This window comes from Ictidomys tridecemlineatus, chromosome 6 (assembly GCF_052094955.1).
Source record: "Ictidomys tridecemlineatus isolate mIctTri1 chromosome 6, mIctTri1.hap1, whole genome shotgun sequence".
NCBI classification, from domain to species: domain Eukaryota; kingdom Metazoa; phylum Chordata; class Mammalia; order Rodentia; family Sciuridae; genus Ictidomys; species Ictidomys tridecemlineatus.
Window position 1 is genome coordinate 32344921 of NC_135482.1, and position 16796 is coordinate 32361716.

The following is a 16796-nucleotide window of genomic DNA, read 5'->3' on the forward strand; positions in this document are numbered from 1 at the left end:
AATATAACTGACAACATAATTATCTTTTAACATCTTTGACATGCCTTCTGATATCTTTTTGAAAGTAATAAAAATAATATTTTTCTTCCATTTTAATTCCTCTCATGCAATATTCTTTGCTATTGCTTAGAAGACATATTATTTACTTCTCCAAAATACAGAATTTGAATGTTTATGCCTTATTCTATCCTCATTTTTGAAATTTAGAGAAGAGTATTTTAATGCTATTTATATTTATTCCTATTAGCAAGAAACACATCCAGTATCTTCTGAAATTCATTGTTTCTGATATGAAGTAAGCAGGCTATCTAATTACCATTCCTCTGTAAGTAATCTTCCAATTTACTAATCTTCTTTACTGTATCCATCCTAGACTACGTTTAAATAATTCTATTTCAATAATTTATAGGTGGTTCATTTGTCTACTCATCTGACTTTACTCACAGTTGATCATTTTTGTTCTATAATTTTCTGTCCTTTACTATGGGTGTTATTTATCTCTGAAGATTTTATACTAGCTGCAGTTGCAGCCATTTGTTTTCATTGTTCTTTTTCTTAGGGGCTAGTCTCAGTTGGGCAATTATCTGCCTCTAGTTTCCTGTCCTAGGTGGGAAAGTGAGTGTTTTCATTCCTGAATACACTGCAATATACCTATTCTGGGCCTTTAGTCAGCCCATTATCTTTCTGATATTAACTTATTGATCTCTTACACTGCCTCTACTCACACACACAAAAGCTGTCTGTATTTTTTGTTCCAGTACAGTTTACCTTGTTTAATGTTCAGTATCTCTTATATATGAAAAAGCATTTATTGTTGCCACTTACTTGTCATATATTCGTACACAGAGGAACTAGAGAGGTCTAGAAAAAGAGGACTGATGACAGAGCATTAATTTTAAGTAACCATTAGATCAGTAATCTATCCACTCTGTTTTCAACCACTTTTGTAAGTGTAATAATTAAAATTTTTTATACTGGATTTCCATGGCACTTTTATATTCTCCATTTATTTATTTATTTATCTATCTATCTATTTATTTATTTATTTATTTATGCCAGGGATTGAACCCAGGGGTGCTAAACCACTCAACTATATCCTCAACTGTTTTTAAAATTTTTGTATTTTGAGACTAGGTCTTACTAAGTTATTTAGGTCTTTGTTCAGTTGCTGAGGCTTCCTTTCAAATTGTGATCCTCCTGTCTTGGCCCTAGTTGTTGGTATTATAAGTATGCACCACTACACCTCGTTTATACTCTTCATTCGTGCTCCAATGTGTACTGAACAATCTGTGTCAAATCATAGCCAATAAGACATAGTGTTAATCTGAAGTATAAATTTTTCCGAGTAATCCGCTTGATACTCTCTCAGTGTATTCTCCATTAAAGTGCAGAAAATTATTTGATGAGTGATTATTTTGAATCTGTGAATGGATTATATATTTTCATAAGCAACATAGTTTTAGCTAGCTATTATGTTATCTTTTACTCCTCTTTTAGGAAAACTCCTATTCACAAGAATGATAAATATAACTGTTCTGGAAACCACAATATTCATTCATATCAGAAAACACATCATCTTTTCATGCAAAATTCTATATGGCAGGCTAAATAATAATAAATTTTCTTGGCAAATACAGAATCTGTGAAAGAGGTAGTAGTTGCTTGGTTTAAATGGAAGGTATTGTATAGATGGATTCACCATAGGCATACATTTTTACCTGCCAAAGAGACTACACACTTCAGTCAGTGATCAAGGTACCATCTTTTCTGGAAATTTCCTGGAAGCACACTAAAAAAATCTCATTTTATGGGATCTATTTTTATAGATCAAATATTAGACATTCTTCTTCTGTTCAAATAGTTTTCCTTCTAATAGCATATAGTACAATGGAATTTAGCAATGTACATGCAGTTCTATTACCTTGATTCTACACTTTGGTCACCATATTTAGAATTTGGTTGTCTCTATGCTTCAATAATTTACTTAATGAAGTATGTAATCCTCTACTTTATATTACTTAGAGTGCTTGAGTTCCCAAGTACTTGTTAATTTTTGTATGATTTGTTTATCTGAGTTGTAAGAATATTTTGCTATTTCATCAAGTATAGTCTATGAATGCTACTCCTAAAATTTTCAATAATTTCATTGAGCTTCCCATTTATAATAATGTTATTTTATAATATAAAAAGGTGAATATTTTTACATAATTTAAAGCAATGTAATAACATAAAGTTATATCAGAAGGCAAGAAAAAATGTTATTATTTTACCACATGGTATTTTTTGACATTACTTCAAATAGAGTTATATTTTCATTTTTATAGTTTAATTGTGGGCATATTTTAAAGTGTCATTCATTGAGCACTGGTATTTATACCATGTTTCCATAACTTTAAACACATTTCTTACCACGAGTTGGACTCTTCCACCATTAAGTACATCTGGATCTAACTCAGGCAAGAAGTGATTGCTATGTGGCGACAAAAACAGAAAACATATTATAATATGAATGTATAGGAAGAACATGAAAGAAATGCTCACATAAGAAAATCAGGAGATATCATTATTTAAAAAATGTTAATAATATTTTTCTTCAATTAGCTTCTATAGAAAGATAAGCACGAATTCAAATCTTTCAATAGTAATTTTAAGTTAAATTTGTCATAATATTGATACATACTGTAAAACCACCTTCTTTTTCAAAAGAACCCATAAAAGAGTAAAAATCTTAAAACTATTAATAATTACATTTAATAAATTATAGAAAAAGTTTTTATTCACATTTACTTATCCTTTGTCTTTTAAGAAAGATGCTAGTGAATTATTGTCATGTTTATAATAAAATTCTATTTTAAACCAAAACAATCACATTTGGCTTTTCAAAAACATATGTTCTTGAAAATATCATATATTGTATTATAGTTTCATATGAGAAATTTCATAAACAATTGTTTGCTTTTTATCATATTTACATAGATTATTTATTAGTAAAGGATATTATTAAATGTTAAGCATATCTAAAATTCACCCTGAAACATTTTGTTAAAAGTTTTCACTATACTACATCTATACTAAGGCTTTTAAATTTCTGAAGAAGACCTCTTATGTTGGGTGATTAAGATGGTATTAAATGGATTCTATTAAATATGCTTACAGTTCCAAAGATGCTATGCTGTGAACTAAGTCAAACTGATTAATACTAACATAAACTGCCTCCACTAATTTGAGTATTTAAAAAATGAAAATTCTGAAATATGGATGGCTTTATTCTGACTTTCTTCATTTATAATGAAATATGACAATTCAGACTAAAATGTTTTACTCTATTTTCATTTTTGCTATCATATCACTTCCACATTTTGAAAGGAAATGGATAGAACTCACTGTATATTAAAGTTTAGTTCATATATGTTATTAAAAGGGGTAAATTAAGTTCTTAATTGACAAATTTATAACAGCACTAATAAATTAAAATACAGCCTACAACATATTTTACACTCAGAAACAGTTAATGGATCTCAGACCTTTACTTTAGACAAAATAATTTGTATGATTCACTTGTTGGTTTTAAGCATTACGAATAAAGCTCTTCCCAAATATTTTATGGTGAAAAATATAATGATGATTGAATCTCTTCTATATGAAAGGCTATTTTTTTTAAACCTGGGAAAGTAGTGTATAGGCCTTTAGCTATAAAGTCATGTTTCTTTTACACAATTAACCCAGGTTTCACTTTTCAAGGTATGTTTACAATACAAAAATCTAATTAAAGGAAATGACCTCACCATTTCATATTTCTGGAACTAGCTGCATGAACCCCAACCTGTGTATGAAGCCATTGGTATGTATATTCTTTACTCCTTTCTAATTTTTCATTTGCAGTAGTATCCTTGTAGATAAAGTCTTCTTCCTTACCTGGGAAAGAGATATGATTGTTTATTTGTAATTTAAAGATATCAAACTTTTGCCAGGTCATTCAGTTGAGGCTAGTAATTTCACCACAAGAAATAAAAAAGTATGATTAGTTCATGGTAGCTAAATCTTCTGTAAGAAAAATAATGTCAGTCACTCTGCTTGAGTTTCAGATCCAACTCTTTTGGAAAATAAAGAGAATGTTTTATGGTAACCCACATTTTAAAAGGCTTTATTTTAGTTTTTGTTTAGAAAATTCAGAGTTATTTTTTGGCAGATAATACCTAAAGAATATGTATCACTATCATTTGTATATTTAGGCATCCTTTCAAGTTAATTGTTCTTATACTAGCTTTATCCATATGAAGACTTTATACTGAACTTATTTGAGGCAGAATATCATATAAAACTGATTTTGGTTTGTGTAAGTTAATATACTATTTTAAACTAGAAATATAATCTATATCAGGTTTCAAGGAACCTGTGTTTATGATATAGCAGCTATGTCAAGAATAGAAAAAGCATAACAATGAAGATGTTATGGAAAAAAATTTGAAAGGTGAGAAATTATACCAGGTAAGAATAAGAAGTAACAAATATATAAAGTATTTTTTTAAAAAGGAAAAGAAAAATCCAACCCTTATAATCAAATATAAAAAGTATTACACACACACATATATATATGTGTGTGTGTGTTTATTAAAAAATAAAACTGCAGATGTTCAACTTTTAAATTTGAAGTATTATTTCACTCTGGATGTTTGAACACAATAAGTCAACATAACTACAATTTGTTTGGAAAATAAACATGGTGAAAAGCCTACGCTGAATGCTTGGTCAATGTGTACATGTACACTCAAACATATACACACAAAGTGTAATATGCATCATTCTTAATAAATGGAAAACAATACATCTAAAACACCTTTTCTTTTCTATACAAGTTACTGTTATAATTCGTGAAATGGCTCATATTCAACTTACAGAGATGTTGGATCAGTTCTCAGTAAAGCTAAAAGTCAGGATATTTTATTTCTCTAAACTTTTACTTACCAAAGTTAAGTTCCTGTCACTTCTTATGCCACAATGTGTTTCTAAAATGGACCCAGTCCAAGCTTCCTGAGCTTAAGCTAATAATTCCAAAGTTGCTATAGAGGAATAATTACTTAACATGCTAGGGATGACCACTGTATCTGTGAGCAGAACTGTTTTGAACAATAGCCTTAGGGGTACACAGAAACTATAAAACAGATTCAATCAAAGAGGAGATTTGGTGTTGTCGCAACCATTTACTGCACACAATTGTCTCTCCTCTGCAGAACACCAGTTTCTGCTTTATCTTTCTTGGCTGACTAGATCATATACTGATCCAACAGTGCAGTGTCAGAAAATAGTTGGGACTCAGTGACCCTAATAATCAACAGAGACCAAAGTTAGAATCTTACCTACTCTTGATATGGAAAAATCCTTTGTTAACATGTGTACTTTAGTTAAGATAAAAAAAACTCTTGTTTTCTTTTTTTTAAAAAAATAGTGACATGTACTTGCAATATTCATTTTTAAAACACTATGGAAAAACTGTGCAATAACACTTCCAAAACCCTAAGTGGTTTTACATCAGAACTCAGTCAAGATTCTGAACAATTCCTGGGTAAAGAAGAGAGCTTTCATTTCAACAGTCCAATTCATATTAACTATTTTTTCACTAAGACATAGATTGTATATTGGCACAAGCTTGACATAAAAAACATTACAACAGAACAAACACAATGGTGAAGTTGGCTAGATTTAATTGAAAGTACTGCAATTCAAATGCTGAAGGAAATGATTCTTTCTCAGGCAACTCTTTTCAAGATTACTCCTGCCATTGAGCAGCAGAAAGTAAGATATACTCTGAAACATGCATAAGTCCTGCTTTTAGCATCTTAAGAAGAATAACGGTGACCTGAAGTACTTAACAGATACTTATAGTTCTCTAGTCAGGCTACTCCATGAATCCTTCCTTTCAATGTGAAAGGAAGTATTGTTCTGCCTGCAGAACACTAACCCCTTTACCTGTCCTTTCTTACATCTCTGGGTTTTGGTTCATCAATTTCTTGTATCATAGGCCTAAGAAAAAAATTGTGTTTCTTTGATTCTGGCTGTACTCTAGTTACTACTCTCTCTGTATGCTTCTTTACTTCAAAACACAACATTGAGTAGTTTTATTTAGATAAATTGATAAATTTCTGATTATCAAAATAACAATTCTCATTAGAGATAATTTAGAAAGTAAAAAGTCAAATAAATGGAAATCTGCAGGAACTCCACCTTCAAAGACAGCCACTAGATAGTATTTTAAGGCATTTTCTTTCAGTTTTTTCATATATGCTTGTTTTGTTGTTAGTTTACATTGCAATTACATGTACTCTTCATATCCAATTTTTCAGTTAGTATTATAACAAATGCATTTATGCAATAGAGATATCATCTTAAATAATCTACCAACTGGTTATATGATAGATTTTTGATTATCAAACTTAATTAATCAATTTTAAAAGATGGAATTAAAGAAAATGTCTATAAGTATTTAGTGGTGTATGATCTATAAGTAGAATATTATATTGAAAAATAGTTTTATAAAGACTTCACCAATTTACCTGGCAATTGCTCTTCTCACCAAACCCTTACTCAACATTGACATGATAATATTTTAAAGCTGTTGATACTTTGACAACCATATTGTCTTAATTTATGGTCTTAATATATGTCTTATTTCTAGTAAATTTAAGATTAACTCATATGATTATTAACTAGTTTCAGCTTGTATATTATAAAAAATCTTTCTTCTTTTCTCCAATTAACTACTACATCTGAGTATTTTCGTTTTTTTTTTTTTTTTTTAAATTAACAACTGTAAATCCTTTCTCTGTTTTTACTGGTACAAATGTTTTCCTTTGTCCATTGATTTTAGTATCTACTTTCAAAAGAGGAATCATTTTTTTTCTCTAGGTATGAATATTTATGTGTTGGTGAATATATTTTAAATTATATGCTATTTCCTTTAAAATTTATAGTTTGCATCTCCCAATTCAATAAAATGCATGAGATATAACAAAATTTCTGGGACAAATTCTAGATTCTTCTCATATTTTGTCTTTCATAAAAATTTCTTTAAAGAGAAATTTATTCTCTGACTCTATTCCTTTACTTTCCATTCTCTCCTTAATTTGTTGCCATCTGATTTTGCTAAATTAAAACTGTGCTTACTAGGAAGGCCTAAAATTGTTTTATCTGAGAAGCACTCTTACTCCTTATCTTCATTGACTTTTCTGCTGAATTCAACTATACAGACCATTTCCTTTTTCCTGAGTGTCTTTTTTATAGACCTTCAGGAAACAAGATTTTTATATTCCCTTTTAAGCTTCTTTATAGATTCTTGCCTGGCATTGTGTGGACTTGTGATGATAGTTGATTAGATAGACAAAGTTTCTTATCTCATAGAGCTAGCAGCCTAGAAGACTAGGTATTACCTATAGGACTAGTAACTTCTATCTTACTCTTGTGCTCATATATCTTCTTTCCAGCTATACTTCAAAATCACTTGTCTTTACATGATTCTCTTTCTGATGCCTGCTTTTCCTCTTGAATTTCCATATCACCAAGATCAGACATTCTATAGTTGACCTTGGTTAGTCCTTCCTTTAGTACCAGTATCTTAACAGAAACTAGATCTACTCTGCCTCCTGAATATCCCATTAATCTAGTTCCATACAACTTTAACCATTTTACTTCAGACTTCACTTAGTACTGGAAGGAGCAGGCTTGTATATGGCAACATGTGCAATGGCATATTTATTACTTGCCACAATCAGAGGTACGCCTTCTCCTAAAACTAGCACCCTAACCTGTGCTCTAGATCCCACCCTTCCACATAATCTAGAACCTCTTGTCAACATATTCTTTTGTATTTTTAATACCTTTTAAAAATGGCTTCTTATCCAAAACAATGTTGACGAATTTGGGGGATCTTTTGGAGTTATTATCTTACTGACTCTTCTACCATAATTAGACACTGTTGTCTACTCCTTCCTTCTTCAAAGGCTATTTCTTCTGGATTTTGTTGCATTATACTCTGCTTTTTTTTTTTTTTTCTCTAATCCTTAGGCCAAACTCTTCAGTCTCTTTCAAGGGCTTCTGTTTTTGTCATCCCTTGCAATCTCAGGATTCTTTTCTGGAATTTTATTCTGATCCCATTTCATTCTTAGGGTACACTGTCCCTGTCAAATGATTTTCTGTTAAAGTTTTCAGTCATCATTTTTATCTCTTTCTGAGACATGTATCCAAGGTCTCTCTTTTTAGGTAGTCCACAAGCACTGCAAACCAATGGGTAAAACTGTTTCTCCACTGCCTTGGTTCTTGGTTTAGCCCTTGAGACACATCTGCTGAGTTCCTGCCTTAACCCCCAGGTATACTGTAGTTATACAGAGTGTTCTCTTTTGTCCATAGATCTTTGCCCATAAAGTTTTCTAGGACTAGGATTATTCACATTGCCAATGGTATTATTGCTTTAGATCTTCAGGTTTAAATTTAGAAATTACATTCTTTGGGATAAGCTCCCTGATCTTCCAACACTGCATTCCTTACTTAAGTTACATTACGAATGCTCATTCTATACCTCATGACAACATTCGTTACTTTATACTTCCAATTTATGTGTTCTGTTTTCTATAATATAAGCTCTCATAGTAGTGTGATACTCAACCAATAATGATGAAATAACGGAAAACTGCCACAGCTGATGCATGTTCTTTTTGTCCTGAGAAAAGTAGATCTGTAATGTAGAGACTTTTAGCATTGCTCTGGTTTAGATATGAGGTGTCCCCTCAAAGCTCATGTGTGAGATAATGTAAGGTGAAATGAGTGAATTATGAGAATCCTAACCTAATCAGTGCATTAATTCACTAATTGAGATTAACTGGGTGACAACTGTAGGCAGGTAAGTTGTGGCTAGACAAGGTGAGTCGTTGGGGGCTTTGAGGTTTATATTTTGTCCTGGTAAGGAGAGATCTTGAGTGTCAAGTCCTGAACTTTCTTCATTTCCCACAGCCTTCCATGATGATGTTCTGCCTCACTTTTGGTTCCAGGGGAGAGAGCCATTCATCTATGGACTGAGACCTCTGAAATCAAGAGAGCCAAATAAACTTTTTCTCCTCTAAAATTGTTCTTTTCAAGTCTTTTGATCTCAGCAGCAAAAAAAGCTGACTAATTCAAGCATATAGACAAACCTATGTATTGAAAAGGATAATACATGTCTGGGCATGATTGTCTTAATTATTATAACAGAAATTTCAGCTTCAAAAGTCAGAATTAGATCGGGATAAAAACTGACAATTAAGATAGCAAATTAGGACACAGAACTAAAACAAACAAACAAACAAACAAAAAAACTACTCTTCATATGTCCACAAAGTATAATCCTAAAGGAAAGTGCTTTAAGAAGTTCACAAAAAAATGAAGTACTTTTTAAATTAATGGAAATATTATTCTTTTCTTCATGAAAAGCAAAATAAAAGTACTCATTAAACCCATATGCTTCAAATAAATCAGTTTTCTAAATTTTCAATATAGTATAATATCCTACACTGAGGGAGATTATGATTCAATTATCATTTAGGTCACATAAAAATAAGCTAAGTATTTATATTTTTAATGCACATGGAAACTTTCCCATGACTATTTTCTTTTCCCTTAATGGTTTCTCTCAGTAATAGAATGTAAAAATATTTTTGGTTTCATGGACAGAGAAGAGTTCATTTCTTTACCAAAAGCTTTTGGAAGACATGATGGTGGCTGAGCAAAATGCTTCTACATATTGGAAATGTAATGGAAATATTTTTGATAATTTTAATAAATGGCTGATTCTATGTACCTACCTTACACTGGAAAAACTAAAAATCCAATTACATCACAAAGTATAGGCAGCCTGTATGTGTTTATTAAAAGAAGTTATTGCATCATACCTCACATATAAAGCAAAACTAAAATTTGAATTTGGCATACATGTTACACTAACAGAATTTTAAGTTCATTAGCATCTGTATAAATACTTGTTGATAGGCTGTTTATGGCTTCTTCCTTAACCAATCCAATCTGCTGTTGGAAAGCTGACAGCACTGGCAAGAGACCAACAACTCTCTAAGAGCCATTTGTGTGTACAGGCAACATCCCTATTCTTTATAAATATATTTAAATATATATGTAATTCATCACTAAGGAAAAATGATTTCATGAATAAAGAAGAGGATTGTTGCTACAAAATTTTAAAAACAGAAAATTTGGGAATAGAGCCAGTGCTATATGTAAGGTCAAAGGCTAACAGCAGCATTAATCACTCCTTTACATATTTCACTATATTTTATGGCAGAGAGGGTTGGAAAAAAAGTATTAGAATGACAGAATCTTCTAGTTTTTGACATTTGAAGGAACTTTCAATATTGATTTGTTTTGGGGATGGGGTAATACATAAGGTACATGAATGACCTTTATGAAAACAAAGAAAAATAAACATGAGTTACTAAATTATATCTTTTAAAATATTTGGATTTTGCAAGACTATTTTTTTGATATTAAAGAATTGCTAGATTTAAGTGAATCCGCCTGGAATAACAGAAAAATCCATTTGCCAAGTAAATATAGTTTTGCTTATTAACCAATTATAATAAGTAATTTGTATTTGACTTATCTATAATTTTACTTAAATGGCAAAATGTTTCAACATTTATATTACACATTTATACTATACATTGAGCTGTATCAACTTGCTAATATCTCTATAGTGTAATATCAAATACTATATAAGGATAGATTTTTGTTTTCTTCTCTTTCTGCCACATAACCAGGAAGAATCCTACCTTGTTGAAGTCAGACATAGACAACATGTTTGCTGTTACCAAGGCTACGATTAAGGTAAGGTGAAGAGAACAATGATACTTGCCTTAGGCACAAAATGAAAGGTTGTACCAAAAAACTCAGTAATAAAACAAATAATATTATGCTGCCATATTTTAAAGTAAAAAAATTATGTTAAAATCCATTGTTAACAAAATATTAAAGTTTTTAAATGACAAAATCAGCAACAATGCTGAGTTAGCCCTACTGGAGTCTGAGGCATAAAGAAAAATTAGTAATATCGATTCTGCCTCTATCCTGGTATTTATTTATTTCTAAGTAATACAAATAAAAATGTCATCAGGATATTGCTTTTAGAACTTCCTTACCAATAGGGGTTTAAATTAATTTTCTACTGTGTTCTATGAATTTGGTACACCATTTCATTTTCCATTAGAAGAGCTCTTGAATTTTGACATGTGGAAATTAATTATAAAATAAATTCATTTTGTGAAAGTAGGAGATATAAATCATCTAGCTTAGTATCAGCCTAGGAAATAACTTTCACATAAGCAGTTGTCAATGTTACACAAATTATCTACCTTCTCATTACCTAGGTTTTTCCTCTTTCAATATAAACATAATACAAAATTACCACAGATGGTGTTCAGTGTATAGTAAGGAATTAATAATGGTAGCCATATTGCTATTATTTTTTAAAGAAAATGAAATGAATTCCATTATGCAATCCCTTAATGCCCTTCTCAATGGGCATAGGACAGGACTTATTTGTCCTGGAGGTAAGACAACTTATATGACTCAACTCCACGATTCTAGGGGCTCACTAGCAGGAGGGGAAAATTCTAAGATTAACCCCATGAAATTAGAGTAGTTTTCTGGGGGTGAGCTCAAGAAGTTGCCCTTACCAAAATTTGAAATACAGAATAGACATTTTTCTAAAAAATATATTTTGTTTCATTATATAAAAGGATGCCAGTGTGTCTTTTAAAAGGAAAAAAAAATAATTCTCAAGACATAAGAAGGGTACATGGTCCTAATTGATTTTAGGTTACTTCAAATAATTTTTAGCATTTGCTTAATAATAACCATGAAGGAGGTTCCATTGACACAGTTCTCTCCTGTTTCACCCTCTCAATTTAATTATCCTTACAAAATACTCCTCTATCTAACCTAGACTCCCTCAGGGAGTGTTAATATGGTAGGTCATTCAAACTAGGGTCCATCCAATAGAAGAATAAAAGAGAGTGATGATGTGAATAGGCTGGTTTTCAGAGTAACGGTCATAGTGACCACATAAAAATTATTGTCATCTACTTGTTTAAAAAATAGCTTTAGAGTTTAGATTCCTGATCTGTGTAAAGGTTTTACTCTTTGATAAAAAGACAACTATGATTCTATTCAATCATGTATATTTATTACTTAAGAGTCAAGTAAGCAGTTTAATTTCCTTTACTAGTTCCGAAAGTGGCCAATAAGTGGTATTATATTGATACTTTAATGATAGAGTAATACAGAGTCTTAAAATACCCAACTGAACATTTCTTTATATTACTGTGATCACAGATTTTTATATACCTACATAACAGAAATGCTCATAGTAAATATGTCTATTCATAATGCACTTACTATATCTATACTATTTATAATATTTTCTTTATATCTATATATAGTAATTTTTATATTTGTCAACTGAAATACAGATCTTCATTACAGAGAGATGTTCATTTGAAATACTGAATATATATTAAAATATAACTTGTATAATAAAAAGCAATAAGTAAATATAGTTTACTTCCACAATTTGAGTGTTGCCATAGCTTGCTGAATATTTAAGCAGTTTTAAACTAGATATTTCATGAGGAGAAAAATTGTAATTGTTCATTATATTATCTTTACAAACTTTCATTTTATATATCAGAACTTCATTGTAGATGAATCAGGTCTTTCTTTCAGGGATTTTACTTTTAATTTAGAACTATTAAAAGCATTTTTGATCTATTCATATGAGTAAAAAAAAGAAGTCAACTGAAGCATTATATATCTTCCTTACAAAATTCACTTTAATATTAAACTAGTACTAATGCAAAAAGGATTTATAGAAGCTCTTTTTTATTTTACTGTGAGACACAGCACCCACAAAATATTACATATATGTATATCCTTCTAAGATTTATAAATATATTATAAAATATATACAGCTATAGAAATCATGTATAAATTATACAAAATACTACAAATAGTCCATGGGAACTCTGATCAAAAACAAAAAAAATAGAACACAACCTGCACACCAGAAGTCCTACTCAAAAATCTCTTAGTTTTCTTAAATTTAACCTCTATACTGAAGGTTAGAATCTTAACTTTCTTGATTGACTTTTACCTCCTATGCTTTTAAGACATATAATGTAGCTTTCCTTGATTTTGTACTATATGCATAAATAGGGCAACTCTGTACATATTTTTTTTCTTTTATTTGTTTAGAATTTTTTGTGAGGTTTACCTGCATTGCTGTGTATAGATCTATTTAATTACCATTTTATTGCTGTACAGTATTGCACTGTATAGACCTGTTATAGTTTATCCATTTCTTTGTTGGTAGACACATGGGCAGTTCTATAACAAGTTGAGTTGTTTCATATAGCAAGTTCTTCAATTTTATTCATTTTTGTCAAGTGTGTTTTGGCTATTTGTGGACTTTGATTCTTCTGACAAAGTTTAGATTCCACTTATCAACTTCATAAACCCTTGGTGAAATTTAATTGAGACTGCATTGTATCCACAAGTTGATTTGGGGAGAATTTAAGCATTCAAAATTTATGATCTTCTAATTCTTAAATATACTTTCATAAAAAAAATAGAAGTAGTTTTTGGCTACCAAGCAAACACTGCCCTGACTATCCTTGTACAAGAGTTTCTACTGGCAATACATATAGGAATCTATTAGACTGATCACAGCGTATGCATATCTTCAATTCCACCAGAGTGTCCAACTATTTTATAAATAAGAACACCAAATTATATCCAGTTTTCAAAATATTGGTTTTGTTGGTTCATATCCTAACATTTAGTTTTGTTTGACTATTTTTTTCTTGTTTTTAAATTTATGGTTTTAATTTGCATTTCTCTGTTTGCAAATGAGATTAACTACCTGTTTATATGTTTATGAGTCATTTGTACTACTTCTGTGGAATATTTGTTAAAACCATTGTTTTGCTCATTTTGCTCTTGAGCTATTTGTGTTTTGTTAATTGGGGGGGATTATGTATGCATTCTGGATACAAACCTTTTGTTGATGATTATGTGTGACAAATTAACTTCTCTATCTCCATGAGTTGTCATTTCATTACTATTATAACATTTTTAGATGCATGGAGTTTTGTAATTTTAATGAAAATATATTTATCAAAATGACCAGTATATTTTAAAGAAATAATTCCATATTCTATGTTTTAAATATATTTCCATATTATATTCAATGCATTTTATATTTTTGCTTCATATACTCAAGATCATTAAGGTATACAAAATTACTTACTTTAGTATATACAACTGTTCAAGATTTATTGAAAAGCCTACCTATTCTCAATGGATTTGGAAAACATTTATTATAATACAAATTAAGTATAAATACATGGCTTTCCATGTTTAACTCTAAAATCTATCCTTTCCTTACCCTAACTATTTACCATACCATACCATACCATACCATATTAAATTCACTGTCTTATTTTCTGCAGTTCTTTAATAAGTTGTAATGTTTGGTATGGCAAGTTCTCTCACTTTATTGATCATCCTTGAATTGTTTTTGATGTTTGGGGATTTTGTTCTTCAACTCAAAGTTTAGATTCTGCTAATCAATTTCATTTACAAACACCTTTTAGAACTTAATTGAGATTGCACTGCATCCATAAATTGATTTGGAAAGCCTTAAAATCTTTGAAAATTGGGCTTCCAATTCATAGGTATATTTAAATATTTCTTGACATTTTAAATCATTTTTCATTATTTCCTCCATAAGGTATTACACATACTTTGTTAAACAGATTATTTGGTATTTGAGTAGAAAATATTATTATGGATTGTAACTTTTTATTGCTTATCCATAGAATTAGCTTTATGATTAGGGTTAGGGTAAGTTTTGGTAAATTATATTTTTCTAGGAATTTTTCATTTCTTCCAAGTTTTCTAAAGTATTGCCATAAAGTTATTATACTCTATTTCAGCTTTAAAGTTTCTGTCATCTCGCATTCTACCCTTTTCCACTCCTGATACTAGTTATTTGTGCTTTCTTTTTTCTTTTTTTTTTCAAGAGGTAGAGTTTATTTTTTATTTTCTTTAAAGAGAGAGAGAGAGAGAGAGAGAGAGAGAGAGAGAGAGAGAGAGAGAGAGAGAGAGAGAATTTTTAATATTTATTTTTTTAGTTATTGGCGGACACAACATCTTTGTTTGTATGTGGTGCTGAGGATCGAACCTGGGCCGCACACATGCCAGGTGAGCGCGCTACCGCTTGAGCCACATCCCCAGCCACTGTGCTTTCTTTTTTATTTTTATGCTCAAACTTGCTAAAAGTGCATCCAATGTATTAGTCTTTTCAAAATAATTTTGTCTTTATTGATGTATTGTACTCTTTTTTCATTAACTTTTTTTTTTTTGGTTCAAGGGATTGAACTCAGGAATGCTTAACCACTGAGGCACATTCCCAGCACTTTTTGTATTTTATCTAGAGACAAGCTCTCACTGAGTTGCTTAGGACCTCGATAAATTGCTGAGGCTGGCTTTGAATTCTCAATCCTTCTGCCTGAGCCTCCTGAGCTGCAGGCCAACTATTGTTCTTATATAATGTTTTGTTATTGTTTAATTTTTCAAAACAATTCATTATGATTACATCCACTCACAAATTTTTAATTTTCAAACAAAGAAAGGAGTTTTCTAGTTATCTTAGTATTGTTCATTTATAATTTAAAAGCACTGTATTTAGAGAATACACTACACAGATTTTTGTCCTTAAGAAATCTTTGAGAACTAATTTAAAGCTAGTATAAGTTAAAGTTTTGTAAAAAGCCATTTTGTGCTTGAGGATAACAGGCCTTTACCTGTTGTTAAAAGTTCTTTATATTTCACTAAGGCAAATTTTATTAATTCAATTTATCAAAGCATACCCTAATTTTTTGCTATCCTAATTTATTTGTTCTATAAATTAATGAAATAAGTAGCTTTAAAAATATCTCAACATAACTGTGGAAATTTCTAGTTCTTGGTACATCTTAAATTTTTGTCTTATTTTTGAGGCTGTGTTATACCATTCATAAAAATTCTAAGTATTATATCTTGCTGGTAAATTGAAAACTTTATCATTTTGAAATGATGTTTTCTAATGGTTTTTTTTCTTCCTAATGTCTATTTGTTAACTTTCTCTTCATTAGTGTTCTTGTGGTATGTTTTATATTCATGAACTTATTATACCTTTATAATTGTCTTGTCTCTTGGGTTAAAAAAAACTATAAACAATATTTATTTGCTAACTAGTTTATTTAGCCATTAATATTTAATGTACATACTGATGCTATGGTTTGGAAGTGTTCCTCAAAGGGTTATGTGTTAAAGGCTTCATCCTCAGCCCATGGCACTACTGGGAGGGGGTGGAATCTTTAATAGGAGGGGAGTGGTTGTGAAAAATAGGTAATTGGGAGCATGCCCATGAAAAGAATATTGGAATCCCAGACCTTTCCTTTGACTTTTGATTCCCAGGCATTATTAAATTAAGGTTTCCTCTGTCACATGCTTCTGCCATGGTGTACTGTCTTTTACAGGTCCCAGAACAAGACCAAATGATCATCCTACTAAAACCTCTGAAACTGTGAACCAAAATAAATCTTTCCTCCTTTAAGTTGATTTTCTCAGACATTTTGTTAGAGTGACAGAAAGCTAATACAATTGATATATTTGGTAAAAATAATATCATTTTGTGCTCTTTGCCCACCTGTAATATGTTA

The 16796-nt window shown here is 30.4% G+C and overlaps 1 protein-coding gene across 1 annotated transcript in view; it reads right to left on the minus strand.

The window, feature by feature from the left end:
• Positions 1-16796, minus strand: part of Lrriq1 (leucine rich repeats and IQ motif containing 1) — a 182134-nt gene that overhangs the window by 25683 nt on the left and 139655 nt on the right. Inside the window, exons 24-25 of the mRNA XM_078053052.1 lie at positions 3786-3915; positions 2410-2470 (exon numbers count right to left, since the gene is read on the minus strand). Of these exons, the coding sequence (XP_077909178.1) occupies positions 2410-2470; positions 3786-3915 (191 nt within the window). The remainder of the gene's footprint in view (positions 1-2409; positions 2471-3785; positions 3916-16796) is intronic.